This window comes from Lontra canadensis, unplaced genomic scaffold (genome assembly GCF_010015895.1).
Source record: "Lontra canadensis isolate GAN:19392208 unplaced genomic scaffold, GSC_riverotter_1.0 scaffold55, whole genome shotgun sequence".
Lineage (NCBI taxonomy): Eukaryota > Metazoa > Chordata > Mammalia > Carnivora > Mustelidae > Lontra > Lontra canadensis.
Window position 1 is genome coordinate 11,779,350 of NW_022631049.1, and position 15,781 is coordinate 11,795,130.

The 15,781-nt window shown below is 42.2% G+C and overlaps 2 protein-coding genes across 2 annotated transcripts in view; both read left to right on the forward strand.

Annotated features, from left to right (window-relative positions):
* TBPL2 (TATA-box binding protein like 2) overlaps nucleotides 1–13,515 on the forward strand; it is a 33,554-nt gene extending 20,039 nt beyond the window's left edge. The window contains exons 7-8 of the mRNA XM_032875084.1: nucleotides 3,713–3,807; nucleotides 13,382–13,515. Of these exons, the coding sequence (XP_032730975.1) occupies nucleotides 3,713–3,807; nucleotides 13,382–13,458 (172 nt within the window). The 3' untranslated portion in view covers nucleotides 13,459–13,515. The remainder of the gene's footprint in view (nucleotides 1–3,712; nucleotides 3,808–13,381) is intronic.
* A 1,776-nt stretch (nucleotides 13,516–15,291) lies between these two features.
* ATG14 (autophagy related 14) overlaps nucleotides 15,292–15,781 on the forward strand; it is a 33,214-nt gene continuing 32,724 nt past the window's right edge. Inside the window, exon 1 of the mRNA XM_032875329.1 lies at nucleotides 15,292–15,548. Coding sequence (XP_032731220.1) covers nucleotides 15,328–15,548 — 221 coding nt within the window. The 5' untranslated portion in view covers nucleotides 15,292–15,327. The remainder of the gene's footprint in view (nucleotides 15,549–15,781) is intronic.

A 15,781-nucleotide genomic window follows, 5' to 3' on the forward strand; every position in this document is an offset into this window, starting at 1 on the left:
GCTTTGGTGATATTCTTCAGGCAATGTTTATTTTCCCCTTGATTGTATTTTTTTTCTTCCCTGCATGAATTTTTTTTTTCAATATGTGCTTATTGGGTGCCCGTTGAGCTCACTGCAAAGCTCCCCATGCAAGAAATATTGCCTCTTTAGGGATCTTTTTCTTTCTTCAATCTTGGGACAGTTTATAAATTCATAACCCTTGTTATTAAGAGTATCTCAACACAAAAGCTATTTTTTCTTCCAGATTCTCAACCGTGGGCCTCCAGTCTGTCTCTTCTCCAAACCCACTTTTTCTGAATGTATGAAAGATCACTGCCTGAACTCTGCCTGTCTCTATCAGATTGAGCTCTCTACTCTCTGGCTCCTAAGGGCTCTAAAATGATCTGTGCCATTCCTCCCGAGTTGCCTTTCATTTCTTTTTCTCCAACACTGTCGTCTTTGTAGCTCGGGTTTAAGTCTAGAGCAGGAGTGCCTCTTGTCACTACTGCCACATTCTGAGATAAAATGGAGAGCAGGGCAAGATGAGAGTTCATCATATGAGCTGACTTTAGCCACTTGGAGGGGTCCATCACTGTTCTGTCTTCATTCTGGAACAGTTTTATTATCTCATCCATCTTTTCAAAAAATTTGTCAAGAAAGCCTGCATCATATCCCTCCCACTATCTCTTTCTAGTCTTACTTTTGCCTGCTCCAAAAGTTTGCTATTCAGGCTCTACTGTTATGTTATGGATTACAGATCCAGTGTGTGTATTGATGACACTGGGCATTAAAACACTTCTCTCCCAACAGGTTTGTGTCTTTAAAGTGAGGCCTCTCATGCGGCACCTGGGTGACTCAGTTGGTTAAGTGTCTGCCTTCAGCTCAGGTCATGTTCCCTGGGTCCTGGAATGGAGTCCAACATCGGGCCCCTTGCTTAGTGGGGGGTCTGCTTCTCCCCCTGCCTGCCACTCCCCTAGCTTGTGCTTACTTTTTCTCTCTCTGGCAAGATAAAATCTTAAAAAAAAAAAATGGGGCCTCTCTTTAAGTGTCTGCAGCACTGTGGGGAAACATGTCACACATCAGTTATAATTATTAGGTCAAGTTTGCCTATGTCAAGGGGCGCCTGGGTGACTCCATCCGTTAAGCATCTTCCTTTGACTCAGGTCATGATCTCAGGGTCATGGGATCGAGCCCCATGTTGGGTTCCCTGCTCATCAGGGAGGCTGTTTCTCCCTCTTTCTCTGCTACTCTACCCTGCTCATGCTTGCTCATTCTCTCTCAAATAAACACAATCTTAAAAAAAAGTTAGCCTATGTTAAAACCTCAAGTTCCTTTAATTCCCCTGGTTCTACAAGTTTGTGTATTAGCATCTGATACCACAAGTATCCCCTTGTCACTGGGGGATGTCAGTATTTCTACACAGTATTTATTTCCAGTTTTCCCTGAGCATTGCTCTCCCTTCCTTCAGTTTCTAAATCCAAGCTATCCTGATAATAACTATTTCTTAAGTGAATAATACCTAGGTGACTACCATGGAGCAGATGCTACAGTGACCGTGATAGTCAGTACAGCTAGGGTCCAGGACACCTGGGGGCTCAGTCAGTTGAGCATCAGTCTCTTGATTTCGGCTCAGGTCATGGTCTCAGGGTTGTGAGGTTGAGCCCTGCAAAGGACTCCCTGCTGAGCATGCAGCCTACTCTCCCTCTCCCCCTCCCAACCCTCAGCCCTGCCCTCCCAGGCCCTGAACCCATGCTGGTTCACTCTCTTTCTCTCAAAAAGGGAAAAGGAAAAAAGAAGAAAAAAAAATACAGCCACTCTCCCTTGCCCTCATGGAGCTCACTGTCTAAAAGGGAAGACCGAAAAGCTAAAGACAATATGGTAACTAAAGATAACACAGTAACTCCAAGGTGGGCACCCCTTGCAGTGCCATGGTACCATTAAATAGGATATTTAATACAACAGGGTCAGGGGAGTGTGCGGGTCGACGTTCTCATGGGAAGTGACATTTAAGCCAGGACTTGAATGGTGAGTTGAAGTTGGGTTGGCAAGAGATTGGCAAATGTTTGTTATTCTTGAACTTACAAAATTCCCCATCCCTCTCCAAAATCTCCTTTTTTCCCCCCTGCCTCAACTTTCTCTTGCAATGAGGCAGAGGATAAGTAAAATGAAGTAAGTATCTCCTTGGAAGTTTATTATGCTGGTATATTAAAACTATGGTTATGAAAGCCAACTGCAGAGTGCCATCACTTACATACCGAAGACTTTATTTTCTCTTTTCCCTTTTCTTTTAAAAGATTTATTTATTTGTTTGTTTATTTTCGAGAGAGGAGAGAGAGCGAACACAAGCAGGGGAAGAGACAGAGGGAGAGGGAGAGCGCATCCCAAGCAGATTCCTTGCTGAGTGTAGAGCCCAATGTGGGGCTCGATCTTACAACTGCAAGATCATGATCTGAGCTGAAACCAAGAGTCAGACTCTCAACCAACTGAGCCAACAAGGCACACCCCCACCTCTTTTCCCTTAAAAATGCTAAGATTCTGTTGGAAGATCAAATGGAAGCATTCCTTCTGTGTCTCTAGCTTTCACTTTCTTGGTTCAAACCTCCGCTCCCATACAAATTTTCCAGGGCTCCAGCCAGTATCATTGACTCCCGTGTTGAGTGGTGATAAGTGGGTAAAGTCTTGACAGGCTTTCTGTAGTAAGAGTGACATCCCAGGAAGACAAGTCTACTCAGAGCCACCTCCATATGCTTCAGAAGGGTAGCCTCCCCGCTGTAATGCATCATTCTGGTACCAGTAAGAGATATCACATCTGCTGTTGTATGGGTCTCACTCATTGCAGAATGAAACGGAGAGAGTTTTTCTGTGTGGTCCTGATTCACCCATTAAAAGCAAAGACTTATGTGTGTTGTGTTTCATTTCTCAGATTTCTTCTTTTTTTTCCTATCTGTTCTTAGCTATTGCATTTATTTTGTCAGCCTCCTTTTAATTCTTGACTTCTTTTTTGAAGTCTCCTTAAGCCTTTCTAAAAGTCTCTCTACTTCTCTATGGGGGAGACTAAAGCAATTCTTAGTCCTATCCTCCTCCTCCTCCATTTAGTAGTAAATATGAGTGAGTTACTATTTATAGGACCAAATCCTAAATTTAAGTTTCTCTTTTTTTTTAGTAATCGCTATACCCAACATGGGGCTTGATCTCATGACCCTGAGATCAAGAGTCCCATGCCCTTCGAACTGAGCCAGCCAGGCGCCCTACAAATCCTAAATTTTTAAGTGTTGGGATAGTTTAGTTTTCTTTACAGCACTTGTCCAGAGAAAAATGATGGTGGTCTGGAAAACTTCATAGGTTCTAAAATTGTTATCTTTAGCAGTTTATAAATATATAGAAAATATGCTCATTATTGGGAAACTTAGACAATTTAGGAAATTTAGAAAGTGTGTTTATGTATTATTATTGATAGACTTTTTTTTAACCAACAGGATCTTAATACATTAAATTTGATGCCCTACAGTCCCTTAATTTCTAATAGCTTAGCATGGCCAGCACTTGAAAAAATGTTATGATCAAAGATGAATTCTGTTCTTGTCACAAGGAACTGCATAGGGCACTCCAGACTATTTTTACTAAGATGGCCAAAAGTTTTTGGTAGAATAGCTTTAACATGCTGGGTCTCGAATGTTTTGGGAAAGTAGTTGAATAGTACTATTTTTAACTTTTTCCTTTTATATCTGAACAGTTATGAACCTGAATTGTTTCCTGGCCTTATTTATAGAATGGTGAAACCACGAATTGTGTTGCTTATCTTTGTATCTGGAAAAGTTGTGTTGACAGGTGAGTTCTAAGGTTATTTTCTGACTTTCATAAAATTCAGTAGCTACATGTTGCTTTGCTTTTCCTTTTAAATAGCTTTGTTCACCATTATAAAGTAAGTCTTAATATTGTAGAACACCTGGGGAAAAAAAAGGCAGGAAGGATTACACCATCACTCATTGGTCTTAATACCCAAAACAATATAATTTTTTCATGTTTTTATGTCCTTTTGATATATATGCTTATCTTTACATCCTGCATTTTTATTAACCATTATACCACGTAGCTTCGATCATTGTTACAAACTCCTCAAGAACACTTTTCACAGCTGCACCGTGTTCTAACAGAGGGGTCATCAAACCTTTTTTCTGTAAAGGGCCAAACACTAAATATTTTAGGCTTTGTGGCCATAGGGCTTCTGTTGCAACAGTAGAACTCTGCAATGTTCCGTGAGAGAATAGTATAGACATTACATAAAGGAAAGTATGCTGAAATGTAAATTTAATATAACTCGTATAATTTACACGGGTCATGCAATATTCTTTTGTTTTTTGTTTTGTTTTGCCCCCAGCCATTTTTAAATGATTGAATTTAAAACCATTTTTAGCTCACAGGCTATACAAAAATGGGACTAGCCGTCTGTTTCCTGACTTCTGCTCTAACACATTATCCTATCAGACTTATTTTTCCATTGTCAAATATTTAAATGTTCCTTCTTTGTTTGCTGCTTATAATGGCACAGACATTTGGCTATTTTTATGTGTGGAGAATTATTACTATGGATGCTCGGAAGTGGAACTTTGTTGAAGGATAGGTCTATTCTTAAGGTGCTGAGTACAAATTACCAAGTTGTTTTTTTAAAGGGATGCACAATATAGTTCTTTCCCATGATACATTCCTACCAGCAGTGTGCTTAAGTATCTTATTTTTTTTTAAGATTTTATTTATTTATTTGACAGAGAGAGAGAGAGAGAGAGAGAGAGATCACAAGTAGGCAGAGAGGCAGGCAAAGAGAGGGGGAAGCAGGCTCACCACTGAGCAGAGAGCCCAATGTGGGGCTCGATCCCGGGACCCTGAGATCACGACCTGAGCCGAAGACAGAGGCTTAACCCATTGAGCCACCCAAGTGCTCCTGCTTAAGTATCTTTTACAAACTCTCAGTAGCATTCAAAACAAAAATGGCACAAAAGAAAATTTGTAAGTGAAAATGATCTCACTGCCTTACCTCACTGGTAAACAGAAATAGAAATTGATGATTTTTTAAAACCTCTTCAAGTAATAGCATTTTATCTTTTGTAGAGTGTGTACATAACTTAATTCTTTCTGTCTACTTACTTTTTAAATTATTTTTCCCCTTAAGGATTTGTAGGAGTTCACCATAATATTGAAAGTAATTACTCTTTGTTACACTTATAGCTTTTTCCAGTTGGTTTATTTTTACATAGAGAAGGGTTTTTAAAATTCTTGAGGTAAATTGTTAAGACTCTTTTCCATACCATCTTCATGAAGTCTGCTACTTTTTTCTAATTGTGTCTGACTTCTTACACATTTTACTATTCTGTATCAAGATGAATGCTGAATTCATACGGCAGGAGGCCAAACTGATTACGCCCAACCTCAAACAGCCAGCCAGCCAGCTTCCCGCGATGTATCACTCTCCTTATTATTAATTCATGATGACTCCATTTGACCTTTATATTTCTATATAAAGTTATCACTCAGCATCCAAAAACATGGAATTTCTGTTCTTAAGTCTTCTTTTAGAACTCCCAGTAAAGTTTCATAGTTTGTTTTACTGTAACAAATAACTAGTCTTTGAAGTGGGGAAAGCTTCTTTGGAGTTCAAGAACCTTTCGAATACAGCAAAGCTACAGCTTCTCAGATGCTGTTAATGTAGAGTCTAGAATAATCAAGACCTCCTAGTGACTGACATAAAGTTTACTCCTATCTGTCCTGAAGGAAGTGGGGGAAAGTATGCCAAGTAAGTTGAACATTATAAATACTGGAACAAGCGTACGGCCTATGGAAAGGAACAAACTTTTGAAGACCCTGGGAAGGGCGTGTTCACCTACTTGCTATGTGTCGTTATTAATCAGTCTTATTAAAAGTGCCAGTTGACAAGCACAGGCTAAGTTTCTAGTATAGATACACAAAACAAGTCCCTTTAAATATCCTTAATTCAAGACAGCTTTCCCGCTTACCCCAATTAAAAGGAAAAAGGAAAACAACTTGCATGTACACATTTGCTACAAGTTTCAAGTGGCAGAAGTGGTGTCTACGTGCAATGCCAAAGACCATGCAGTACCATTCCCTGAAAGCTTGTTATGCATTCAGGATGTAAAACAAACAAAGCTGAACTTCTTCATTCTTGCGAGGTGCAGATCATCAGTTTTGTGAAGGGAGGAATGAGTTGTATTAACTGAAGTCCGAACTTCTGCTTACAATATGAAGAAAAAGACAACGGATGTCTTGATACTGAAACAGGAGTAATTATCTATTAGGATCTTTCCCTGCTTGCACTATACTGTCTTAAAGCACTTCCTCTAGAATCCATGGTTTAGGTTATGTTTGCTTCACACTTTGAGACACATGTTCCTTTTCCTCTTATCCTTACATATCTAGACTTTTCACCTGCAAAGGGTTTAAAAATGCAAGGACCCAATTTTGGGTATAAACCTAAGGAAAGGGACCAAGGAGGCCTCCCTTTAGCCTTGCTTCTAGAATTTTAGCAGGAGATGGTCACGTGGAGTGTCCAGGAGACTCCTAGACGCCCACACAGCAAGATTCTGCAGAGCTGTTTTGAAAGGTCCCAACAAGGGTAAATAATTTTTGCCTAGAAAATGTTAGAGTACTGAAGTTACAAATGCACTCTGCATTCCACTGTAATTAAATGATGGATCCCAGCCCTTCCCTAGGTAGGAACTGTAGAACACCAGCACTCCTACCGTAAGTGCAATTCTAAACCGTTGTATCATGTGCCATTTTCAGGGCCTCTGAAAATAACTTATCCGTGTAAAATTGTCTTACTCCCTGAGGTGCCAAAGCTGGGGCCACCATGTCCAAGGCTACATCTGAATGTTCTAATTATAGTTAAGTGAGCTGACGGCAAAGAAGCCCTACCGCCCTACTGCGTCGTGCCCCCTGACAGCAGAAAGCAACGGGACCTGAGCCAAGCTTAACTCTGTTTTCCCAAGCCCATGCTGTTTTCCTGTGGCTGGTATGATATTTAGGACCTAGGATTTTTCTTTCTCAACCCACAGTAAAACTAATATAGCTAGGATGTGCTGGAGTGATATACAATGAACAGCAAATATGTCAGCTTTCATTTCTAAGGTCAGACACCATAAAGTGAACATACATTGGGCGTGTCCGTTCCAGGCACTGTGATAAGAGCTTTTATGTGGGTTCTAGTTAATTCCACGAGGTTGCACTGAGGAGCTCAGTTTCCTCACCTGGAAAATGGGGCCAGTGGAGAAGTCATTAACAATGTCAGACAACTGTATGTGCTACGGCACAGGTGGGAACTTCAGCAGCCTGGCTCCGGAGCCCCCACCCTCCATGTACTCACCCTGTCCCCCAGCTCCTTAGGTGTCTGTGCAGGCGCCTCTGTGGTCTTTGAGGGCACCTTTTCCCTTCTCTTCCTCATCAGCTTAAGGAAAGAGAAATGCTCTTAGTGGTGAGAGGTAGCACGTGTGATGGCTAAGAGGCTGGGCTCTGGGAACCAACTATCTGCTTTGAATCCAGGCTTGACCATTTCTTGGCTGTGTGGCCTTGGGTGAGTTTAAGTTCACCTTGATTTCCACACCTGTAAAAGGCAGGTGGCCAGAGAAACTACATGCTCTGTGTGAGCAGGCCAAAGAACAGTACCAGTGGAGGGTGAATGTGTTATAAACGTTAGCTGGTGCTCCCTTGGTGAAAGCCCACTTGTTTTCTGCCTAGCATTGGAAGACTGGAGTCTTGCTGTGCTGCTTTGTCCTGATGATGGGAATCTGACATCTAAAGAGGCTTTAGTCTAGCATCTAAAATGCTTCACAGTTCTTTCTTTCCCTCCAGCATAATTCTTTTTTTTTTTAAGATTTTTTTTTTGTTTTTTTATTTTTATTTATTTATTTATTGGTGAGAGAGAGAGAGAGAGGGAGAACACAAGCAGGCAGAGCAGCAGGCAGAAGCAGAGAGAGAAGCAGGCTCCCTGCTGAGCAAGGAGCCTGATGCGGGGCTCGATCCCAGGACACTGGGATCATGACCTGAGCCGAAGGCAAAGGCTTTAACCCACTGAGCCACCCAGGCGCCCCCAGCATAATTCTTAAGAAGCTGGGTCTTTGTTACTTCGGGTGACTATCCATCAGCTAGACATCAGCAGTTCTTGTGAGCAAGTAGGCCAGAGAGAGCATACCCCTGCCAGTCATTACTGGGAGTCCCCCCAAAAAGCAAGTTAGTATACGCTGTAAAATGTATACTTGGAAGGATTTAATGCCATCTCTTGCAATTTGTAAGCTTTTTCCCTTGTGTGCATACACATATGGTATCCTAGGGAAAATAAGGTACGTAGTTATGACTTGGCATAAAAATAGAATTGGAAAATCCAAGCAGTGTTGGAAATTGATGTTTGGGCTGGCTAAGGGGGTAGGGATGAGCTTATAAACCTTCTTGACAGATGGCAGATATTTCATCAACTTTGGGTGCCTATCAGGTACCCATACTTGTTTTTAGGTGCTGAGGATGGAAAAGCAAATCTCCTGCAGTCCCCATAGTCCCCGCCAGGAATCAGCCCTGGGGAAGGACACAGATTATGTGAGACTGGCTCTTACATTAGACCATGTGTGCTTGGGCCAGCTGTCCCGACATCCCTGATCCTGAAGCATGTTCTTCTAGGACAATAAAAATGGCTTAGATTTTGTAAAATGGGATGGCTTACAAAGGACTTTTTACAAATGTTCACTCATAAAACTCATAGCAGCCCTCTGAGAAGGCTATTTTACAGGTAAGGAAATGGGAACTCAGAAGTTGAACAACTTGCCTGTGATATTCAAACCTAGTTAATGGTAGAGCTGGTATTCAAGCCCATCCAGAGTGATTTCAGAGCTTTCTTTATTGCACTGGCCACAGAGTTTCCACCTCTGTCACCATGGTGAGGAATGGTGTTTATTCCCCAGAGTGGTGCTCATTATTACCTAAAGGAAAAGACTGGTCAGGTTTGCTTAAAAGCTAGAGTCCTCTACCTGGAGCCTGGTGCTTCAGATTGAGATATTTGATTATAGATTATTAAGACTACAGGACCAATGTTGGTTCCCATAAAGTTGTGATACTTATTTTTGGTGAGGAAGTATTTGACTAAAGGGACCAAATCCCCTCATTGTAATACCCAGTTATAAATGCGGGCCATGTTTATTTGCTGACTTTTTTTTTAAATTTAATTTTATTTTTTTCAGTGTTCCAAGATTGTTTATGCACCACACCCAGTGCTCCATGCAATACGTGCCCTCCTTAATACCCACCACCAGGCTCACCCAACCCCCCACCCCGTTCCCCTCCAAAACCCTCCGTTTGTTTCTCAGAGTCCACAGTCTCTCATGCTTTGTCCCCCACTCCGAGTTCCCCCAACTCACTTTTCCTTTCCTTCTCTTAATGTCCTCCATGTTATTCCTTATGCTCCACAAGTAAGTGAAACCATATAATAATTGACTCTCTCTGCTTGACTTATTTCACTCAGCATAATCTCCTCCAGTCCCATCCATGTTGATACAAAAGTCGGGTATTCATCCTTTCTGATGGCTGAGTAATACTCTATTGAATATATGGACCATATCTTCTTTATCCATTTGTCTGTTGAAGGGCATCTTGGCTCTTTTCACAGTTTGGCGATTGTGGCCATTGCTTCTATGAACATTGGGGTACATATGGCCCCCCTTTTTTTCCCACTACATCTGTATCTTTGTGGTAAATACCCAGTAGTGCAATTGCAGGGTCATAGGGTAGCTCTATTTTTAATTTTTGGAGGAATCTTCACATTGTTTTCCCAAGTGGCTGCACCAACTTGCATTCCCACCAACAGTGTAAGAGGGTTCCCCTTTCTCCACATCTTCTCCAACACTTGTTATTTCCTGTCCTGCTAATTTTGGCCATTCTAACTGGTATAGGGTGGTATCTTAATGTGGTTTTGATTTGAATTTCCCTGATGGCTAATGATGATGAGCATTTTTCATGTGTCTGTTAGCCATTTGTATGTCTTCTTTGGAGAAGTGTCTGTTCATGTCTTCTGACCATTTTTTGACATGATTATCTGTTTTTTGGGTGTTGAGTTTGAGAGTTCTTTATAGATCTTGGATATCAGCCCTTTGTCTGTAGTGTCATTTGCAAATATCTTCCATTCTGTGGGTTGCCTCTTTGTTGACTGTTTCCTTTGCTGTGCAGAAACTTTTGACCTTGATGAAGTCCCAAAAGTTCATTTTCACCTTTGTTCCTTTGCCTTTGGAGACAGGTCTTGAAAGAAGTTGCTGTGGCTGATGTTGAAGAAGTTACTGCCTATGTTCTCCTCTAGGATTTTGATAGATTCCTGCCTCATGTCTTAACATGAGTATGGTGTAAGAGAATGGTCGATATACATAGTATTTGCTGACTTTTAGAAGGAATACTGGATACTGAGGTCTTCATCCATGGCTGCTATCCATGATTCAGTGGAACTTCAACTTGGTGGGCCTTGTTTTCCCATGAAGGAAATGAAGGGAATTGGATTAGTCAATTCCCATAAAGCCCTTTTGTGTCTACAGAAGTTTTTCTGTGATATAAAATAATGATCATTCTCAGTGTCTGTTTCCTCCTGGGCGATGGGTATTTTCTGCTCTCTAGCAGAGGCCAGAATTCTAAACAGGGACTTCAAAATCCTCTTAAGTATGATTTAAGTGTTATGAAAAACTGAAGTACATAGTTAGCTAGAATGTTGGACCTAGACCCTCTGTTTCTTAATTAAATATAAAAGGAATGCTGATTTTGGTGGGTGGGGTTGGAGGTTGAATGGGTAGGTGGGTGTTTGCTAGATCTACTCCACTTCACTGTCTCCTAATAAGAAAGCTGTCACATTCAAATGTACCTAGAAGCAGAAAAGGTCCATCAAACCAGAAGCAGGATTTTTTGTTACGGTATTTCACTTACTGCTTTCCCAACTCACTGGTTTCTACAAAAACGATCACTTGAGAAATTAAAATATTCATCCTGTAATAAAAACCTGAGGCTTATGGGGCTTTTCCTACCCCTCAAGTTACAGAGTTTCTATTACTCATGTCAGTAATGCACCCTCTTCCTCCTCCTTTCCCCCGAACCTGCATCTTCTTTGAGGGCAGAGACTCACACATAGTAAACTCATCAGTGATGAATACGTAACTTTTTTTAAAAAGATTTTATTTATTTATTTGACAGACATCACAAATAGGCAGAGAGGCAGGCGGGGGGGGGGGGGGGGGGGGGGGGAGGGGGGGGGAGTGGGGAGGGAACAGGCTCCCCACCGAGCAGAGAGCCCAATGCGGGGCTCCATCCCAGGACCCCGAGATCACAACCTGAGCTGATGGCAGAGGCTTAACCCACTGAGCCACCCAGGTGCCCCAAATAAGTAACTTTTCGCCAGCCTCTCAAAGAAATTTAAGCTTACAAAGACTTATTGATTCTTTAACATTTTTTTAAAAACTTGAGGTGAAATGCACTTAATATAAACCTAACCATTTTAAAGTGAATAATTCAGTGACATTTAGTACACTCAGTTTCTGCAACCACCACCTCTTGCTAGTGCCAAAACATTTGGATTACTCCAGAAGAAATTTCCATATCATTAAGCAGTTTCTCTCCCGTCCTTCCTCTCCTTAGCCCTTGGCAACCTCCAATTTGCATTCTGTCTCTGGAATTAGCTATTCTGGATATTTCATATAAATGGAATCCTACAATGTGTGACCTCTCGTGTCTGGCTTCTTTCACTTAGTGTAATGTTTTTGAGGTTCACACATTGTAGCATGTATAACAACCTCATTCTTCATTCCTTTTGTGGCTAAGTAATATTCCATTGTATATATACATCACAATGTGTTTATCTGTTCATCTGTTGATGGGCACTTGAGTTATTTCCACTTTTTGGCTCTTGTGAATAGTGCTGCCATGAATACGTGTCTGCATGCACGTCGTTTGAGTACCTGTTTTCAATTTGGGAGGTATATACCCGGGAGTAGAATGGCTGGGTCATATGGTAATTCTTAACATTTTTGAGGAACTGCCAAACTGTTTTCCACAGTGGCTGAATCATTTTACCTTCCCACCACCAATGTACGAGAGTTCTAATTTCTCCATATCTTTGCCAATACTTTTTTATTTTCCATTTTTTTAATTATTATTACAGCTCATCCTTGATTCTGAATTGGGATTTCCACCTGATTCTCAAATCTGGTGATCCTCCTGTTGGTGATTTCCTCTCATCTTTTTTTTTTTTTTTAAGATTTTATTTATTTATTTGAGAAAGAAAGAGAGAGACCGTGAGTGGTGGGAGATGCGTAAGGTGAGAGGGAGAAGCAGATGCCTTGCTGAGCAGGAAACTGGATGCAGGCTTCTCCCAGGACCTAGAGATCATGACCTGAGCAGAAGACAATGCTTAATGCTTAACTGACTGAGCCACCCAGGCGCCCCTCCTCTTAGTCTTGTGATTAAACCAGATAACCCCTTCTCACTGGCAATTTCTCTCTTAACTAAGCCTTGGCTTTATGGCTCTCAAGGAAGAGTCTTTATCAGCTTAAGCTATTTTCTGTTTCTCTTCATGCTGTTTTTATATTCTTTTCCTTAACCTCCTGCCAGTGGTATCAGGCAGTAGTTTCCTGATTAGCTGAGAGCTCCATCTAAACATCAGTATTACCGGTCCATAAGCCGGTACCCCCTCTCCGTACAGTGTACCTGTGTAGCCTTGAAGGTGGAAGTAGTGGCAGTAGGTGGTGGGGGAGAGATGAACATCTGACTGATCACCTCTCAAGAGGAGGGACCATGTCTAATTCATGTTTTTATCTATTTTAATCCCTACAGCAGTTCTAATGAAAGATCCCTTGAAACTTAAGTCACTAAGGAGTGACAGTGGTACGGTTTTCTTCTCTAATAATCTCTTCTCACTAAATGAAATGTAAAACATTTGCTGTAGTTTGTCTCACCCTGTTAGTCAATATTGACTAATTAGGAAATCAAGATATTAACTAGACCTGAGTGGACCAAAGGAAGTCCTGTTTGCTGATAGCTGTGTCCACAGATCCTGATGAAGGTCATGTTCTGTGGTCCTGTTCATGGCATGCTGAGTGATAACATCCCCATATTTCATACTATGCTCTGTGAGGCAAAACATGAACTGATATGCCCATGTAGTGAAGTACTAGAAAACTCTGCTCTAGGGTATGTGTTTGTGGGATATGGCTCTCACCAGCAAATTCTTTTGTCTTTACCAAAATGTCACTTCCCAAGTAAACCTAAGGAGATGTCTTCGTATTAAAAGTACTTGGAGATGACAATGAAATTTTAGTCCTAAGAAAATTTGGGTATTGTCTTTATATTAAAGATTGTATCAACTTGGATTTCTTTATAGGTGCCAAAGAACGTTCTGAGATCTATGAAGCATTTGAAAACATCTATCCTATTCTAAAGGGCTTTAAAAAAGCCTAAGTAAGTCACTCAGCATCTCACATTATACTGGTTTGAGTGTGTGCATAAGCCCAGCGCAAACCACTGGATTGTAGATTTTCCACACAGATTTTGACTTTATTTGTTAAAGGATGATTCTATAGGAGTATCCATGCCTAAGAACTAAAGAAACTTCTTTTTCAAAAATGACGTGTATGTTATTTTAAAAACGGAAAAAGTAAACACTTCAGAATTTGAGAGATTTAGGGCCTTGCTAGAATGATGTTAATGATGTTTAATCATTAAAATTTAATATTCTGCTCTTGTGAAAGATTTAGTCTGTTAATGTGTTCTCTGAAAATACACAGGAATATACAGAAGTTTCAGATAACTGCATAGAATAGATCATATCTGCAACATCATCTGGCAGGATAGAAACTGTGTCTATTTTTTTGCCTTTTAAAATATTGAGGGATGGTCCTGGCCACTATACAGGCACTGTGAAGGATCCTGTCAGAATACAAGTGAAAGTCTGAAACCTTAAGACAAATTAAATATCCTTTTGTTCGAAATGATCAGAGGAAATTATTCCTCTTGCTTAAAAGAAACTTTGGGGAACCATTCAGGTTTAGCGTAAGCTGAAACAGCTTTAGGGACTTCTTGCTTTCTTGTGCCTTTAAAATTCTATGTCATGGTATTACAATAGACCAGATTGGGAGGATGGAGCAAAGTGTTCAGATGCAAGACCTAATTAGATTGCGGAATCCTCAGAATTTGATGGAGATGTGCTGGTTCTCAGGGAGAGATGGGGCTAAGAGGACTCATAGCTCTGGTTCCCAAGTGGTCAGGGATTCTATTATGTCTTGCATCAAGATGAGGAAACCGATTTGTGAGGAGGGAGAGTTCAATTTCTGACCTGCCAAGTTTGTAGTGGTCCCCTGCCATCGCTTTATGCCTCTGAGGTAGCTGCGAATCTTTGGGTGTAGTACCTGGGGGAGAAGTCGCAGCTAGAGAATTCAAGGCAGTTATCACTTGACAGCCTACCAAAAGAATCCTTGAGAGTCACTGGTCTAGGTAAGCTGACTTATAGGCACACTTTTCTTTTTTCCTTCTGTAGTTTGGAGGCATTTTCAAACACGAATTACTCTGCCTTAATCCTCCCACACACCCTATTTACCTCCACAGAAAGTAATTTGGAGTAATCGAATTCAGTTAAATTCTACCTAGTTCAAATTCTTTCTCAGAGCATGGCACAGAGTAGAATGTTGGACATTAATTTAAAATTCAGTTTTCAGAAAGAGAACTTAGATTTCCACGTTTAGCACGATTGTTTCCACTTGTTAAACGTATGATTCATCCTCCCGACTTTGGGTAGGTGCTGTATCTCCATTTAACAGATAAGAACGCAAGTACAGAGACGTTACGAATTTGACCCAAATCACAAACCTATAAAGGAGGTGGGTGAGCCCAAATACAGCCTCTCTCCACGACCCAGCCCCCACACCCGACTTCGCTGTACTTTCAGCAAATTTAAAACCACCCATAGCGAATTAAAGAAATTCCCTTATTTTGTTCCCGTTTCCCCAGAATCCCTAGGGCACCGTATTGCTATTTCTTGCACAAGTTTGAGGCTTTAACTTGTAGCCTTGGCGTGAAGAAACGGATGATGACATTTTGTTTGTCCGACTCGCCCCTCTAACGTAATTCACGCTTCGCGCAGGCCTCCCCCTCCGCAGACAGGAAGAGCAACAGCGCGGCCCGCCGTGCGGGCCGCGAGCTGGGAGAGGCTGGACGAGGGGCTCGTCGGACCCCGCCCGCGTTCTCGGCGCCTCCCCAGGCCCCTCCTCCTCGCCCAGGATGCACCTGGTTGAAAACAAAATCCCACGTGACTGGCTCTGCTCTCAGGCCATCATGGCGTCTCCCAGTGGGAAGGGAGCCCGGGTGCCGGAGGCTCCTAGCTGCGGGCCCCGGCCGCTCGCTCGGGACTTGGTGGACTCCGTGGACGACGCCGAGGGGCTGTACGTGGCTGTCGAGCGGTGTCCGCTGTGCAACACTACCCGCCGGCGGCTGACCTGCGCCAAGTGCGTCCAGAACGGCGATTTCGTTTACTTTGACGGCCGCGACCGGGAGAGGTACGGCAGCCGCCACGGCTCTATTGTTTCTTCCCTGGGTGTCTCCTACTGCTCCGAGAATGGAGGTTAGAACCTGGGGCTCGGGTCCGGGGCCCGGAGCCCCGCGAGAGGAGAGGGAATATGGTGAGGGTAGCCGCTTTGCTCCCAGGGGTCGGGGTGGGGACCAGAGAGGGAAGGTTGCGGCTTCCCCACTAACACCCCCACACACACCTCCGCGAGAGGAGTCCGAACCT